At 47.4% G+C, this 18,711-nt stretch overlaps 1 protein-coding gene across 1 annotated transcript in view; it reads left to right on the top strand.

Annotated features, from left to right (window-relative positions):
• The window catches only part of LOC138288430 (CD5 antigen-like), a 166,394-nt gene that overhangs the window by 37,025 nt on the left and 110,658 nt on the right, over positions 1 to 18,711 (top strand). Inside the window, exon 3 of the mRNA XM_069229980.1 lies at positions 15,403 to 15,723. Coding sequence (XP_069086081.1) covers positions 15,403 to 15,723 — 321 coding nt within the window. The remainder of the gene's footprint in view (positions 1 to 15,402; positions 15,724 to 18,711) is intronic.

The raw sequence follows: 18,711 nt of genomic DNA, 5'->3' as shown, positions 1-18,711 counted from the left end.
CATAAGGGTTGGGATGGTAGCATCAGGCTGCTTAATAGTCAAGAGAATGCCACAGAGAGTGACTTGGCTGAACCTGAGGGTGTAAGTATCTCCTTGAGCTCTTCCTTAGATCTCCTTATATTGATGAAAGGCTCTAGGGCTATGAGGCAGACCAGTGGTGATAGTGGACACCCTTATCTACTTCCCTGTTTGATTTCTACTGTGCGGGATTAAAACCAACTGCAGTTTCTGTATGCTGTGAGTATCTAGTCGGACAATTTTATTCTTGAAATGAAGTTTGTTCCTAAGCTGAATATCTCAAGTGTTGTGAAATGGCACCCCCATTCTACACGGTCAAGAGTTTTTTCTCCATCTAAGGATAAGGTGAGTTCTTCTTCGTGAGCGTCCCTGGAGTTCTACTGAAGGTGGGATAATGTTTGATAATGATTTCTTGAAGACATGGCCAGCACAACTCCACTTGAGAAGGGTGTATGATAGTCGCTCTGAACCTGCTCGGTCATGTTACTGACTGCTCAGTCACGCTGGTCAGTTTTAAATGTCTGCATCTATAAGTATGATGGGTCCATAGCTTTCATTCTCTAAGACGTTCCTGTCAGCTTTTGGCAGTTATGTGATTATTGCATGCTTGGATATGTGCCCTAGGGAGCCTGAATCCTCCGATTCTCTGAAGGTGTCTAGTGGTAGGAATCATGAGTCCCCTGTTCTCTGAAGGCTTCCAGTAGTAGGGGAATTTCTGAACTTTGCAGGAAACCCTCAGCGGATTTTCTCATGGCAGTGCCAATATTGACTCTTTGATCTTTTCTATGTTGATGTATCTGCTCAAGAGGTCTCTGCTCACCTCTCCCAAAGTAGGTAGCTGTGTAGAGTTAAAGAATTATCCATAGTCCTATTTCTTCTGCTGCATCCAAATCATACTTTCCCTTAGAAAACTGCCCAAAAACTTCAACTATTTGTTCAGGATGGGTCACTATTCTGACCCGTTTATTTTTGATGGCCAGATAGCAAACTGCTTCCTGCTGTCTTAATTGATAGACAAGCACCTTGCCAGCCTTCTTGCCTCCATCATAGTCCTTGTGTCTCAGTCTTGTCAGGGTGTATTCAGCTGCATTGCTATTCATTATATTCACTTTTGGCCTTCTGCAAGCATCTCATGTTATCTGCAATGGACAAGTGACTAAATTCTTATGATAGGGACCTAGGTTGTCATTTTAACATCAGGCCGGCGATACTTTCCACCACATTAAGACTGTGGCGGAGCCGCCACGGTAATACCGCTGGGACCGCCAGCCTGCCGCCAGCCTACAGCCTGACGGTCCCGGCGGTAGAAATCCACCAGGGCAGCACTGCAAGCAGCGCTGCCCTGAGGATTACGAGTCCCCATCCGCCAGCCTTTCCATGGCTGTAAACACCACCTTGGAAAGGCTGGCAGTATGGGGAGATTGGGGGTCCCCTGGGGGCCCCTGCAGTGCCCATGCACTTTGCATGGGCACTGCAGGTGCCCCCATGCACAGCCCCCTCACGCATTCCACTGCCTGAATTACGGGCAGTGCAATGCGTGACGGGTGCTGCTGCACCCGACACACCTCAACATTGCCGTCGGCTCGATTACGAGCCGGCTTCAATGTTGTGGTGAGTTAACTGCTGGGCCAGCGGATGGAAATGCTGTTTCCGTCCTCTGGCCCAGTGTAAAGCTCATAATAGGGCGACAAACATAGCGCCAGCACTGGCGGTATGTTGTCGCCCGCGGCTTCGGCGGTCTTTGGAAAAGACTGCCGAAGTCGTAACGAGGGCCCTAATGTCTTCCTCTAGTCATTTTCCTGACTCACAACTTTACGTTTTGTGATCGCTGAGCCACACAGCATTTGCTCCCTCTATGTTGTCTTGCCTGTAGTTGATGGTAGTTGTGCTGAAGTGCATGGAGTTTTATGTGTCCCAGTGTAGGTACATATGTGCATCCAGCAGTCACTTCTCTACAAGGAGCCTATGTTGGGTGGATTGCATTCTCCAACAGGACATGGTTCGGGAGAAGAGTCTCAGAAATAAATCTAGTTGGACTAGGGAATGGTCCAATATGTTACATGGTATTATCCTTGGATCTTGTTTTGTTGTAAATAAATTCATTGTCAGTCAGATTGAAGGTCTAGATCTACTGTCCTGTGCCATCTGTTAAATGGGTCTGGGTGCCTGGCTTATCAAGTAATGGATCTAAAGTTAGAGTCCTGTCTCCATCTATCACTGTTTTTGTTCTGTTGAACACTATCAGATGTCAAATGAAATGTGTTAGAAATGTTTTGTTCAGTATGTTAGATTGGTATACTGTACCCACTATTAGGGTCATCCCCATTGTTCTGAGCTTTGCAGACATGTATCATCTCTCAGGGTTTGTCCAAGTCTTTAGTACTTTGGGGACAGAGGCTTCATAATTAGAATAAACACTCACATTTTCTGTGTCACAAGGCTGTTTGAGTGTGAGTAACTGTGTCTGAACCTATTAATTAGCCTTCCTTCCCAATTTTATTTGAACTCATCAACTTTACAGTGGAGTAGGTGTTTCTCCTAAATTAAGGCTGCGTCTAATTGTTTGTTGTTAAGATAGTGCAGCTAAACATGCTGTTAAGTTTCTTGGTCAATATCCTTAGTGGTTTAGGTCACAATCTCCTGTCCATTTGAGGCTGCATAATTGGCTGTGGAGGTGCATTAATTATGTGTGTGCAAAGATTTGCAATGTGGGTAGCTTAGGAGTCTCCTTAATTTAGGGAGTGTGGAGGGAGCATTATTTCCACATCTCTCCTGTTATTTTAAGTTTGTGGTATTTAGATTCTTCTCTCTACTCTTACCAATCTGTAGCTATTTAAATTTTTGCCATGTGCACCAGATGTACTCAACTTTTAACTGTGGGTATATCTCCCATGTTTCGCACTGTGAGTGCTTTTAGGCCCACGTCCACATTCAGGACTAGGGCTGTCAGTGTGTTGTTCTGGTGTTGGGTTTGGTACTGTCCTGTTTTAGAATTATGGTGAGTCTGACAATTAATGAGGGTGTATGTTTGATGGTGTGTGACCAGAAAATTTTGCCTAAGTTCTGGTGATGACTGACTGGCCATCTGCTCTCTTCTGTGTTTTTAGTGTTGTTTGATTATTCGCAGAGTTGACTCCCTTTATGGTCCTGTACTATTGTCATCTAGGGATTAGCCAACAGTATACAAACTCTGTGAAAAAACAATTAAACACCACAAATAACTATAAGTCCTTATACTTTCCTTAGGCACTGATTGCGAGAAGCTGGCCTGGCTTGTAGTGGGTACCTATGGTACTAACAAGTTATACCAGGTCCAGTTATCCCCTTATAGTGTATGTAGTAGTGTTCTAGCAGCTTTGGCTGATAGACGTAGCTATAGCAAAGCAGCTTAGGCTGAACTAGGATACATGCAAAGCTCCTACTATACCACTTATATCATATGCACAATATCATAAGAAAACACAATACACAGAGTTACTAAAAATAAAGGTACTTTATTTTTGTGACAATATGCCACAAGTATCTCAGTGCGTACCCTCAGTAAGAAGGTAAGTAATATACACAAGATATATGTACACAAACCAAAATCAGGTAAGTAAGAGTAAGAAAAGTAATGCAAACAGTGTAGAATTACAATAGGTTGTAATAGGCAAACATAGGTTTAGGGGCAACACAAACCATATACTCCAAAAGTGGAATGCGAATCACAAATGGACCCCAGACCTATGGGAGCTTGTAGAGGGTCGCTGGGACTGTAAGAAAACAGTCAGGTTGTCCAAGATACCCCAACCTAAGACCCTGAAAAGTAGGAGTAAAGTATACCTACTACCCCAAAAGAGCACAATGGTCGTGATAGGGGGATTCTGCAAGAACAACAAACACCAGCAGTGCACTGAAAATGGATTCCTGTACCTGAGGACCTGCAAAGCAAGGGGACCAAGTCCAATAGTCGCGACAGTGTCCGGGCGGGCAGGAGACCAGGAAACCCTGGATGAAGGTGCAAGGAAGCTGCCTCTGGATGGAAGAAGCTTAGAATTCTGCAAGAACGAAGAGGACTAGGAACTTCTCCTTTGGATGGAAGATGCCCCACGTAGCGATTAAGGTTGAAGAAGTGTTACCACACAGAAATACCGCAAACAAGCCTTTCTAGCTGCAAGGGTCGGGGTAGAGGTTTTTGGGTGCTGCAGAGGACCAAGAAGGACCAGGATGTCGCCACTTGGAAGAGGAGACAGAGGGGGTGTCTAGCAACTCAGAGAACCCCCACAGAAGCAGGCAGCACACGCAGAAGTACCCGAACAGGCACTTAGAAGATTTGTGAACCAGAGTCCACAGGGTCCCACAACGTCGGAGGCCACCTCAGAGGGTTGAGCACTGCAGGATGGAGTGCTGGGGACCCAGGCTAGGCTGTGCACGAAGGAAATCCTGGAAGAGTGCACCGAAGCCGGAGCAGCTGCAAATCACGCAGTACACAGGTTTGCAGTCTAGCGGGGGGAGGCAAGGACTTACCTCCACCAAACTTGGACTGAAGGATCACCAGACTGTGGGAGTCACTTGGATAGATTTCCTGTGTTCCAGGCACCACGCTCGTCAGGATGAGAGGGGACCCAGAGGACCAGTGATGCAGTCTTTTGGTGCCTGCGTTAGCAGGGGGAAGATTCCGTCGAGCCACGGGAGATTTCTTCTGTGCTTCTGGTGCAGGGTGAAGGCAGGTGACCCCCAGAGCATGCACCACCAGGAAAAAGTCGAGAAAGCCGGCAGGATTAGGTGCTACAATGTTGCTGGTAGTCGTCTTGCTACTTTGTTGCGGTTTTGTAGGCGTCCTGGAGCAGTCAGCGGTCGATCCTTGGTAGAAGTCGAAGAGGGGGATGCAGTGGAACTCTGGTAAGCTCTTGCATTCGTTATCTGAAGAATTCCCCAAAGTAGAGACCCTAAATAGCCAAAAAAGGAGGTTTGGCTACAAAGAAAGGAGGAATGGCCACTAAGAAAGGTAAGAGCCTATCAGAGGGGGTCTCTGACGTCACCTGCTGGCACTGGCCACTCAGAGCAGTCCAGTGTGCCCCCAACACCTCTGTTTCCAAGATGGCAGAGGTCTGGGACACACTGGAGGAGCTCTGGGCACCTCCCCTGGGAGGTACTGGTCAGGAGAATGGTCACTCCCCTTTCCTTTGTCCAGTTTCGCGCCAGAGCTGTGCTGGGGGATCCCTGAACCAGATTAGACTGGCTTATACAGAGATGGGCACCACCTGTGCCCATCAAAGCATTTCCAGAGGCTGGGGGAGGCTACTCCTCCCCAGCCCTTCACTCCTATTTCCAAAGAGAGAGGGTGTAACAGAGGAAATCCTTTGTTCTGCCTTCCTGGGCCAGGGCTGCCTGGACCCCAGGAGGGCAGAAACCTGTCTGAGGGGTTGGCAGCAGCAGCAGCTGCAGTGGAAACCCCAGAAAGGCAGTTTGGCAGTACCCGGGTTCTGTGCTAGAGACCCGGGGGATCATGGAATTGTCCCCCCAATACCAGAATAGTATTGAGTTGACAATTCCATGATCTTAGACATGTTACATGGCCATGTTCGGAGTTACCATTGGGACGCTGCATATAGGTAGTGACCTATATGTAGTGCACGCGTGTAATGGTGTCCCCGCACTCACAAAGTCTGGGGAATTTGCCCTGAACCATGTGGGGGCACCTAGGCTAGTGCCAGGGTGCCCACACACTAAGTAACTTTGCATCTAACCTTCACCAAGTGAGGGTTAGACATATAGGTGACTTATAAGTTACTTATGTGCAGTGATAAATGGCTGTGAAATAACATGGGCGTTATTTCACTCAGGCTGCAGTTGCAGGCCTGTGTAAGAATTGTCTGAGCTCCCTGTGGGTGGCAAAAGAAATGCTGCAGCCCATAGGGATCTCCTGGAACCCCAATAACCTGGGTACCTAGGTACCATATACTAGGGAATTATAAGGGTGTTCCAGTGTGCCAATCAAAATTGGTAGAATTAGTCACTAGCCTGCAGTGACAATTTTAAAAGCAGAGAGAGCATAAACACTGAGGTTCTGGTTAGCAGAGCCTCAGTGATACAGTTAGGCACCACACAGGGAACACATATAGGCCACAACTTATGTGCACTGGGGTCCTGGCTAGCAGGATCCCAGTGACACATATCAAGCAGACTGACAACATAGGGTTTTCACTATGAGCACTGGGCCCTGGCTAGCAGGATCCCAGTGAGACAGTAGAAACACCCTGACATATACTCACAAACAGGCCAAAAGTGGGGGTAACAAGGCTAGAAAGAGGCTACCTTCCTACAGAGTGGATGAGTAGCCCAGGCCTAACTAGGAGACATGCAAAGCTCATGCAATACCACTGTAGTCACACAGTACTCACACACATGAAAGAAAATACTCTGGGGCATATTTATACTCTGTTTGCGCCGAATGTGCGACAAAATTTTTGACGCACAATCGGTGCAAACCCTGCCCCATATTTATACTTTGATGTCCGACCCCGCGGGCGTCAAAGTTCCACCATGTGCGTCATTTTTTGGAAGGGGGAACCAGCCTTGCGTTAATTATATGCAAGGTAGGCGTTCCCTTCCAAAAAATGACGTTAAGGCCTGTGCCCCATATTTATACTGTGACATCATTTTGACGCACAGGAGGGGGCAGGCCTTTTTTTAACGCCTGGGTCAGGGCAGGCGTTAAGGGACCTGTGGGCTCAGAAGGAGCCCAGAGGTGCCCTCCCATGCCCCCAGGGACACCCCCTGCCACCCTTGCCCACCCCAGGAGGACACCCAAGGATGGAGGGACCCATCCCAGGGAAGTAGAGGTAAGTTGGGGTAAGTATTTTTTTCCGTATTTTTTTTGTGGCATAGGGGGGCCTGATTTGGGCCCCCCTACATGCCACTATGCCCAATGACCATGCTCAGGGGACATAAGTCCCCTGGGCATGGCCATTGGGCAAGGGGGCATGACTCCTGTCTTTGCTAAGACAGGAGTCATTTCAATGGGGGTTGGGCGTCAAAACAAATGGCGCAAATCGGGTTGAGGCCTGAATTTTGCCTTAGACCTGACTTGCCCCATTTTTTAACGCCCAATCTCCATTTTCCCCTACGCCGGCGCTGGCTGATGTGAGTCATTTTTTTTGACGCACAACAGTCCGCAGTGCCGGCTAACGTCATTCAATAAATAAGGCACCCGCATGGCGCTTTGGAATGGCGTTAGCCGGCGGTAAAAAATTTTACGCACAACTGCGTTGGCGCAGTTGTGCGTCAAAAAGTATAAATATGGGCCTTTGTGTTTGAAAAATAAAGGTACTTTATTTTAGTGACACAATACCAAAAATACCATTAGTGACTATACTCCCTTAGGAGGTAAGTAATACACTTATTATATACACTAGTACACAGAAATAGTAATAGAAATACATAGAAAACAAGTCAATTACCACAAAACACAATAGGTAGAAATGGGCCTGGGGGAACACAAACCATATACTAAGAAAGTGGAATGTATTAGAAAACCCCAAAGTTAAGTACTAGAACCAACCCCAGAAAAGTAGGAGTAAAGTATAGGAACTTTTCCTACCTACACAAAAACGACAATCAGGATTATGCAAGAACCAGAAGAGACTGCAAGACACCATTAGTGGATTCCTGGACCTGAAGACCTGTGGAAGAAGGGGACCAAGTCCAAGAAGCAAAGAAGAGTCCAGGGAGGACAGGAGCCTCTGCTAACCAGGATGAAGGGACAAGAGAAGAACCACCAGCGAAGCAAAACAGTCAGGATTGCACCCAAGAAGATGGATTTGGCTTCCTGGTTGCTGCAGCTGACGTCCCACATCGGATGGATGATTGCAGTATGGGTGGCAGAAGTCAACCCACGATCCATGGAACACGGGAAGCTCGCGGTTGGAAGAAAATGGCGCAGTCCAGGACCAGGAAGGACCAGGTGGATTCTACCCATGTGTGGGAGTCGAAGGGGGCTTTCCGCGTCCTAGAGAGCCCACAGCAGACCAGGCAGCCCACTCAGGAGTCCCACAACAGGGGGACAAAGAAGTTGCAGAAGAGGCCCACGCAGCACCACAGCAGAGGCTTCCACGCCGCCGGAGTTTCACTCAGGAAGCTGTGCATTGCAGGATAGAGTGCTGGGGACCCAGGCTTGATGATGCATGTGAAACTTCGTGGAAGTATGCAGCCAAGCCTTGGTAGCTGCAAAACATGCAGTGCACAGGGAGGCAAGCTCTTACCTCCACCAAACTTGCACAGCTGGACCAGGGGACCGCTGCGACCACTTCAGTCCACCACCCGTGTTGCAGGATCCACGCAGCTCCACTGGAGAAGAGATCCACGCCACTGGTCGTTGATGCAGAGGGTGCCTGCTGAAGCAGGCGGGTGACTCCTTCACCCCAAGGGAAATTTCTTGGCTCTTCCTGTGTAGGCTGAGAACAGGCTGTCCTTTGAAGATACATGACTACGAAACAGTTGCAGTTGCTGGCAGGAGCTGAAGTTACAAAGTTGTAGAAGTCGTCTTGGCCTCTTTGTTGCAGCTTGTAGAGTTCCTGGAGGGGCCAGATGCAGTTGCTTTGGTCAGAAGTTGAAGTAGAGGATGCAGAGGATCTCTGCTGGAGTCTTGCAATCCACATCTAAAGAAACATCCAGAGGAGAGACCCTAAATAGCCCTGAGAGGGGGACTGGTCAGTGAAGTGAGTGTCCACCTATCAGGAGGGGGCTCTAACGTCACCTGCCTGGCCACTCAGATGCTACCAGAGTGCCCTGCCCATCTAGAAATCAAGATAGCAGAACCCAGAGACACTCTGGAGGAGCTCTGAACACCACCGCTGGAGTGGTGATGGACAGGGGAGTGGTCACTCCACTTTCCTTTGTCCAGTTTCGCGCCAGAGCAGGGACTGGGGGTCCCTAAACTGGTGTAGACTGGCTTATGTCAAATAACATTTGGGAACGCAGCCGCGGGGGTAGGTGCACCACTGAGCGCCGGTAACATTACGAATTCACTGTGAACCGAGCAACAGGCCTGCGAGATCCCATGAAACCCTTTCTCAGAATGGAGTTGGGTGACTGATAGGAAAGGAAAGCCAGTCCGTTTTATCTCTAGTAAGTGACTGATGACGTCTTGACTGTGAGCGTTGTATTGCAGGAGCCGAGAAAAGGGATAATAATATTTTTCCTTTGTTTTCAATTGGAATAATCCAATGATTTAGTAGGTCCTGAAGAAGCGTCAGGGGATCCTGTTGGACCATAAGAGACGCGAAACATGTCGACCGCATATTGACCATATACTGAGGGATTTCGGATAATCACCGTCTTCCTTTGCCCTGATTTTTTGTACGAGTGCCTGAGCATTATCTCTTGTTTCGCTCCCTTGTTACTTCTTTTAATCTTGACCAATTCCCAACAGCAAATAATAAACCATTTAGTGAGGGTTTTGAGCCAATTTTACTCTGTCCTTTTCTTTTTCCTCCTCTTTCTCGGACCCACACTTGGTTCCGCGGCTTCATCACTAACAAAAAGATCTCCGGCAAAGAGCCCCCCTTCGGGGGGTGCCCGTCAGGCATTGCAGCGCCAGCCTGACGAGGAGCTGTCCGATGATGAAGCATGACACCATATGTGGTGTGTGAGGACTTTTGCTCCTGATTATCAGGACTCCTTTCCTTTTCCTTGTGTCAGTTTTGGAACAGTGTATTATATTTCATTATCAGGTAGACTGGCTTATGCAAGGAGGGCACCAAATGTGCCTTTCAAAGCAAAGCCAGTGGCTTGGGGAGACTACCTCTCCAAAGCCTGTAACACCTATTTCCAAGGGGAGAGGGTGTAACACCCCTCTCCCAAAGGAAATCCTTTGTTCTGCCTTCATGGGCTTGATCAGACCAAGCAACAGGAAGGCAGAAACCTGTCTGTGGGGTGGCAATAGCTGGGCTGCCTTGAAAACCCCAGAAGGCTGGTATGGCAGTACTGGGGGTCCGCTGTGGAGCATGGAATCATAAAACCAATGCTTGGGTTAGCATTGGGGTATGATTCCTACATGTTTGATACCAAACATGGCCATTTTCAGAGTTACCTATGTACAGTGCACTCGTGTAATGGTATTCCCGCATTCACGAGGTCCGGGGAAATGGCCTTGGCAACTTGGGGGCACCTCTGCTAGTGCAGGGGTGCCCTCACACATACATACTCTGCACCCAACCTTCAGGGTTGGAAGGCCTAGTATATGGGTGACTTATAGGTGCAGTGTAAGTGGCAGTGAAAGGGTGCATGCACCATTCCACACTGCCTGCAATGGCAGTCCTGTAGAAGCCTTTGCATTGGCTCCCTAGGGGTGGCAAAAGAATTGGTGCAGCCCATAGGGATCCCCTGGAACCCCAATGCCCTGGGTACGTAGGTACAATATACTAGGGATTTATAAGGGGGCACCAGTATGCCAATTGTGGGTGAGGTACTGAGTTAACAGTATCCAAATAACAATAATTTAAGGGAGTGAGCATAACTACTGGTTAGCAGGATCCCAGTAGACACAGTCAAACACACTGAAAAACAGGCCAAAAATGGGGTAACCATGCTAGAAGAAGCTACCTTCCTACACAAGGACAGGGCTGCTTTTAGAGGTAGTGCAGGGGTGTTGCACTAAAGTTTCTCTGTGAGGGCTGGAGGGTTGCTCCAAAGTTACTAAAACGGCACCGGTATGCTTGTCTGTTTTAGTGTTCAGCTGTGGTAGCTGTAGACTCCTTTGGCACAGGTTCCACCATAGGAGAGGTGTATCCCAGCACCGGAATGGTATCCTTAGTGGTAGGGTGGGGAACGGATACTTTGATACCCTTTTTACCTGTGGGGCGAGGAGGATCCTGAGACTTCAGGGGTCCTTCTCTTCTTTGCTTTTTCATCTCACTTGATATTAAAGGAAGCAATTCCTTGGGTATGCCCAGCATTGATGCATGGGTCATAAACTCTACTTCAGCCTAACCTGAGGCCTCTAGGTCATTTCCTAGACAGTCTACAGGTAAGCTAGGTGATGCTACCACCTGCTTTGGGCCAGTAACTCCACCCCAACTAAGTTGCACTACAGCTAAGGGTAGTTGCTGAGTGGAGTTGTTTACATCAGTAACCTGGTACTTCTGTCCAAGGAGCTGTTGTGCAGGTGACACCAGGTTTTCAGTCATCAAAGTGATACTGGCACCTGTGTCCCTGTAGGCCTGGGCCTCAACACCATTTATTTCAATTGACTGCTGGTGATTATCCATGTTAAGGGGATAAGCAGCCAAGGTGGCAAGGCCAGTGCCACTAGGTGAGACAGAAACTATCTTGGGGGTTTCTACACCTACACCAGTTTCTATGATTGCCCCAAAAGTGAACCCGACCACACCTTTGATTTGACTATTGCCAGTAGTCCCACCACTATTACTACTACTACTAGGGGCACTAGAAGTGGAAGCGGGTGTAGTAGTGGTAGTGTCCCCTGGACTATGGCCTTTATTTCTGCACACATAGCACCAGGGCTTTTTATTTTGTGAAGAAGAGGAAGAGGTATTAGTCCCACCCCCAGAGGTGTTGTTTGAAGCAGACTGGGAATCCTTACTTTTTTCTTTCTCCCCAGCCTTTTCACCAGACTTACTATCCTTCTTCTTTTCTTTGTCACCCCCCTGTATGAGCTTTTCTGCTCACCCGTGTTCTGACCCATTTGGCAGCCTTCTTTCCCTATTCTTGGGGAGAAGTCAGATCTGAGTCTACCAATTATTGGTGTAACAAATCAGATACACAGCTATTCAAAATATGCTCTCTCAGAATTAGATTATATAGACCCTCATAGTCAGACACTTTGCTGCCATGTAACCAACCTTCTAAAGCATTCACAGAACAGTCCACAAAGTCTATCCAATCTTGTGAAGACTCTTTTCTGGTGTCTCTGAACTTTAACCTGTATTTTTCAGTGGTTAAGCCAAACCCATCCAAGAGTGCATTCTTAAGAATGCTGTAGTTGTCTGAGTCTTCTTCTCTGACAGTGAGAAGTCTATCCCTCCCCTTGTCAGAAAAGGACAACCACAGAATAGCAGCCCTCTGAACTTTGCAGGACCTCTCAAGTGCAGAAAACCACTTGTGAATGTCATCCTCCACCTTGTATGGGGGAACAATTTTGAGTAAGTTTCTGGAGTCAATGGTGTCCTCCCTGACTCCATAACTCCTGAAACTGCTGCGGCCACCATGGGGTGCTAACCCCAACCCCTGCCTTTCCCTTTCCACAGCTAAGGCCCTCCTATCTAGGGCTAGGTGTCGCTGCTGCAGCCTCAGCCTGGCCTCCTCCACCCTCAGCTTTCTGAGCTCTCTAAGGAGCATTCACCTGGAGTGGAACCATGGGATTCCTCAGAAACTGAGGTGATATGGGAATGTGCAGAAGCAGATCTTTCCCTAGGCTTAGTAACCCTGACTACCTGCCTTTTGGAAGTGAAGGGAGCCCTGCTTGTGTGACTACCCCTCCCACTCCCAGAAACACTAGAGGGTTTGCTAGGTACTCCACCCTTGGAAGTACCCTCCCCTGGAGATGGAAGATCCTTTTCTATCTCTAAGGTTGTAGAAGTTTCCTCCTCCTCCTCCTCCTGACTACCAGTCTCGTCCTGTTCAGCCTGGAGAAGGAGGTTCAATAGGAACTCCCTGCTTGGGTTCTTCCCAACACCTAGCTTCCTCTTTGAACATATCTCCCTTAACTTCTTAAAGGTGAGGTCCTTATATTGAGGGTTTACTACCTCAGAGTTAAGTTCAGCTGTCGACATGGTGTGGTATGAGTGTTAATGTAGTGTAAGTGAGGTAACCTACTCTACCTAACAAGAGAGAAAAAACATATTTTTGTGTTTTTGCACTAGGTAAAGTCTATAGCTCTAGGTATCAGAGTAATCTTTCCTATGTAAAGCACCGGTGACAGAGTGATAAGGCAATTGCAAGTACTTATCCCACCGCTGCCATCAATGTAAGAGGCAGGCCTGGTTTGTAGTGGGCACCTAAGGTACTTACACCTTATACCAGGTCCAGTTATCCCTTATTAGTGAAATGTAGGCAGTGTCTAGAAGCTCTCTAGTGGTAGAGTGGATGAGCAGCCAAGGCCTAACTAGGAGACATGCATAGCTCATTCAATACCACTGTAGTCACACAGTACTCACACACATGAAAGAAAATAACCAGTGTTAGAAAAATAAAGGTACTTTATTTTTGTGACACAATACCAAAAATACCATTAGAGACTAAGGGGGTCATTATGACCCTGGCGGTCACTAGACCGACAGGGTCACGGTCAGACCGTCGCCACAGTGGCGAGTCGACCGTGACATTATGACCGTGGCGGAGCCGCCATGGTCAAACCGTCTACACCGCCAGGCTGCCTGCGTAGCAGGATCCCAGTAGACACAGTCAAACACACTGACAAACAGGCTACACAGCTATTGAGCGATCACCTTCAGGGAGGAATTGTCTGCTTGTTTAGTAGAGTGAGCTGGTGAGCTAGAACTTACAACGTACCCTCACAAACCTCCATCTCTGTCTTTGCAAGGAAGGGACACATAGGCACATTCCATCACTATAATATATCTCCTCAGATGTGGGAAATTGGGTTACTGGTTGTGGGGGGTGAAACCCTACTCAAGCAGCTACCACAATTCTTGTCAGGTTGAAGTCACAAATAAATCCTAAATAAACCTGTGCTTAACACTCTAGTAGTTTGGCACAAAGTAGTCAGACTTTTTTTTTTTACATTTTATTCCTTTTGGTAACATCAGCACAGGAAACGAACACACTTTGCAGTCCCTAAAATGGGCCCCCAGGGGCCAGCTATAGTAAATCTCCTCTGTGTGGAACCTCTTCCCTCATCTTAGGCGCTCCCCAAGCTGACTCTGTGGTATTTCCACCATTTCCCTCAAATTTTTGAATGTTTCTTGGGGCATCTATGTGCTAAGTAGATGGGCTCTTCTAATTTCACACATCTGACTATACCTGTTCTCCATTTCCTCGGTTGGGGGGGAAGGGTGGGAGGCATCTGGCACCTTCTCATGCTTGGTGAGGCCCCATTTTGCCAGTAGTGTTCCCAGACCTATTGGAGGTCTGTCACCCCTTTGGCTACCCAGGTTGTCCAGGAGACCAAGCAGGGCAATTTTTGGGGATGCCTCAATGTCAGGCCCAGCACCTTTAAGAAGGTCCTGATTATGTTCAGCCAGTATCATTGACCGGGCAGCCCAACATCATGTGGAAAAAGTCTCTCATGCGCTTCTGGCCCACTAGCAGCATTTAATTTGCAGGCCAGGAGTACATGCAGTGGAACTTTACTGGGGACATATAAGTAAATTAAAAATGCCAATTGGTTGTGAGCAAATTCCACCATGTTTAAAGGAAGGGAGCAGAAGCTCTTTAGCGCTGGTTAGCAGAGGAAGAGTCCTAAAAACCAACAAAAATGGGTTCAGAAAGCAGGAGGGTGAAGGCACCAAATGTGGAGGTGACCCTGCAAAAAAAGGCCAAGTTCAATAAGGGGTTATCATATCCATCCCATTCCATTGGTTAAGTTTTTTCTCCACTTGAAAAGTATTTTTTAAAGTACATCCCCCACTCTTCTTGTCAACATATTTACTTTCTCTTGCTTTCTCTCTCAATGCCACTCTAATGTGTGTGACAGCAGTTTAAGTCCTTTGAATATACCAACCCCTCTCCTTGACTTTCGTTTTTAAAAGTTCTGTGTCAGAAAGCCCCACAAATTAATGTTTTGTGTTGCGCATTTTGATATTTTATTTGCATAATTCTTGTGTCGTCTTGCCTAATGCACTGAAAATGGTTGATTGGAAATGGAAGAATCAGGTAAAATCCTCTGCCAAGGACAACTTGTCCCAGAGCAATAGCTGCTGACGCGTTAATAAAACGCAAATGTGTAAATGTGGCAGATTTCCAACCACTGACAAGGACAAGGTACAATCTTGGAGAGAATCCAGAATATCCATCCGCCAGCCTCAGACCACTGTTTGCCCAAGAATGCATGGGAAGTCAGTGTGTGAATGAAATCTACTTTGTCACCACTGAAGTCCCACTGAGTGCAGGATTATGCCACAAATCCTGCGAGACTAATCTTTTGTGTGGTTGTTTCCCATCACGTGCTTTCTACTCAATTATATGTAACAGGATTGAAGTGTGAACACTTTAGAGGCATTTATTAACAAAGAACAGGATGATGGGAGCTGACCTATGACCTCAGAAGAAATCAAAGTCTGCGTAAGAGCGATTAACACCGCTTTCTTTTCCTGTCTCTGTCGCTGTGTTCCTCTATTCTTGGCAGTCAGTGGAACAATATTAATGAAACAGGGAATAAATACCATTAATGAGTAACTGTAAATATATTCTGTTTCTTTGAAGGTTACAGCGATCGTGTTGGACTGACAAGCTCCAGAGCCCCCTGTGCTGGGGTTGTACAGGTGAAGATAATGCGCAAATGGGAAAGAGTCTGTGACAGCCAATGGAACCTGCAGGACGCTGCTGTGGTGTGTAAGGAGCTGGGATGTGGAGTTCCCTATTCAGTCCCTCCAGCCTCAGCCTTCGGGGCAGCAATGATTGACGCAGTTGCGATTTCTGATGTCCAGTGCAGAGGAGATGAAGGCAGCCTTCTGCAGTGTCCACACAGCACCAGGATACAGCACTTTTGTTATGACGGGAGGTTTGCAGCCGTGAACTGCACAGGTAAGGACCACACCTCCTCCTTCTACAGCACTTCTTCACTCTCAATCGAGTGTGATTAAACCTCCTCTACAGCACTTCTTCCCTTTCATCCAGAGCAATCACACTTTCTCCTACCGCACTTCTTCTCTCTCCATCCAATGTGATTACACCACTTCCTACAGCACTTCTTCCCTTTACCTCCAGTGTGATTACACCGCTTTCTACAGCACTTCTTCCCTGTGATTACACCGCTTTCTACAGCACTTCTTCCCTTTACCTCCACTGTGATTACACCTCCTCCCACCGCACTTCTTCTCTTTCCATCCAGTGTGATTCCACCTCCTTCCACCGCACTTCTTCTCTTTACATCCAGTGTGATTACACTTCCTCTTACAGCACTTCTTCCTTTTCCATCCAGTGTGATTACACTTCCTCCTACAGCACTTCTTCCCTTTCCATCCAGTGTCATTACACCGCTTTCTACAGCACTTCTTCCCTTTACCTCCAGTGTGATTACACCTCTTCCTACCGCACTTCTTCTCTTTCCATCCAGTGTGATTACATCACCTCCTACAGCACTTCTTCCCTTTCCATCCAGTGTGATTACACCGCTTTCTACAGCACTTCTTCCCTTTACCTCCACTGTGATTACACCTCCTCCCACCGCACTTCTCTTTCCATCCAGTGTGATTACACTTCCTCCTACAGCACTTCTTCCCTTTCCATCCAGTGTGATTACATCTCCCCCTACAACACTTCTTCCTTTACCTCCAGTGTGATTACACCTCCTCCTACCGCACTTCTTCTCTTTCCATCCAGTGTGATTATATCTCCTCCAGCACTCCTTCCCTTTCCATCCAGTGTGATTACACTGCTTTCTACAGCACTTCTTCCCTTTACCTCCAGTGTGATTACACCGCTTTCTACAGCACTTCTTCCCTTTACCTCCACTGTGATTACACCTCCTCCCACCGCACTTCTCTTTCCATCCAGTGTGATTACACTTCCTCCTACAGCACTTCTTCCCTTTCCATCCAGTGTGATTACATCATCCCCCTACAGCACTTCTTCCTTTACCTCCAGTGTGATTACACCTCCTCCTACCGCACTTCTTCTCTTTCCATCCAGTGTGATTACATCTCCTCCTACAGCACTCCTTCCCTTTCCATCCAGTGTGATTACACCTCCTCCTACCGCACTTCTTCTCTTTCCAACCAGTGTGATTACACCACTTTCTACAGCACTTCTTCCCTTTCCATCCAGTCTGGCTACACTTCCTCCTACAGCACTTCTTCTCTTTCCATCCAGTGTGATTACACCTCCTCCTACAGCACTTCTTCTCTTTCCATCCAGTGTGATTACACCGCTTTCTACAGCACTTCTTCCTTTTCCATCCAGTGTGATTACACCACTTTCTACAGCACTTCTTCCCTTTCCATCCAGTCTGATTACACTTCCTCCTACAGCACTTCTTCTCTTTACACCCACGGTGATTACACCTCCTCCTATAGCACTTCTTCTCTTTCCACCCTGTATAATTACACCTCCTCCTACAGCATTTTGTACCTTTCCATCCAGTGTGATTACACCACCTCCCAAAACACTTCTATTTCCATCCAGTGTGATTACACCTCCGCCTACAGCACTTATTCTCTTTCAATCCTGTATGATTACATCTCCTCCTACAGCACTTCTTCACTCTCAATCCAGTGTTGTTAGACCTGACAGCCTTAGAGTGATCATTCCATAAAGTTTTGCCTGCCTCCCTTCTCTTTTCTGACGCTGTTTTTGCTGGCTTTAGGACTCTGCGCACTTTACCACTGCTAGCCAGTGCTAAAGTGCATATGGTCTCTCCCTTAAATATGGTAATATTGGTTCATTCCCAAACAGCATATCTGATTTTCTTATACGTCCCTAGTAAAGTGCACTACATGTGCCCAGGGCCTGTAAATTAAATGCTACTAGTGGGCCTGCAGGACTGGTTGTGCCACCCACATAAGTAGCCCCCTAACCATGTCTCAGGCCTGCCATTGCAGGGCCTGTGTGTCCAGTTTCACTGCCACTTCGACTTGGCAATTAAAAGTCCTTGCCAAGCCCTTTCTGCATATAAGTCACCACTAAGGTAGGCCGTAGGTAACCCATAGGGCAGGGTGCTATGTAGATAAAAGGCAGGACATGAACATATGTGTTTTATATGTCCTTTTAGTGAAAAACTCCTAAATTCGTTTCCACTATTGTGAGGCCTGGTCCTTTCATAGGCTAGCATTAGGACTGCCCTCAGATTCTTTTTGAGTGGTAGATTCTGATCTGAAAGGGGTAATGTAGGAAAGTACCATCTTGCCTGGCATGTTACCCCCATATTTTACTGTATATATGTTGTTTTAGTCTGTGTGTCACTGGGACCCTGCTAGGCAGGGCCCCAGTGCTCATAAGTATGTGCCCTGTATGTGTTCCCTGTGTGATGCCTAACTGTCTCACTGAGGCTCTGCTAACCAGCACCTCAGAGGTTATGCTCTCTCTACTTTCCAAATGTGTCACTAACAGGCTAGTGACTAAATTTACCAATTCACATTGGCATACTGGTACACCCATATAATTCACTAGTATATGCTACTGAGGTACCCAGGGTATTGGGGTTCCAGGAGATCCCTATGGGCTGCAGCATTTCTTTTGCCACCCATAGGAAGCTCTGACAATTCTTACACAGGCCTGCCAGTGCAGCCTGAGTGAAATAACGTCCACGTTATTTCACAGCCATTTACCACTGCACTTAAGTAACTTATAAGTCACCTATATGTCTAACCTTCACCTGGTGAAGGTTGGGTGCAAAGTTAATTAGTGTGTGGGCACCCTGGCACCAGCCAAAGTGCCCCCACATCGTTCAGGGCAAATTCCCCAGACTTTGTGAGTCTGGGGACACCATTACATGTGTGCAATGTACATAGGCCACTACCTATGTACAGCGTCACAATGGTAACTCCGAACATGGCCATGTAACATGTCTAAGAT

This window comes from Pleurodeles waltl, chromosome 4_1 (assembly GCF_031143425.1).
Source record: "Pleurodeles waltl isolate 20211129_DDA chromosome 4_1, aPleWal1.hap1.20221129, whole genome shotgun sequence".
NCBI lineage: Eukaryota > Metazoa > Chordata > Amphibia > Caudata > Salamandridae > Pleurodeles > Pleurodeles waltl.
Note: the sequence above shows the minus strand (reverse complement) of the source record. Positions and strands in the feature narration are given on the sequence as shown.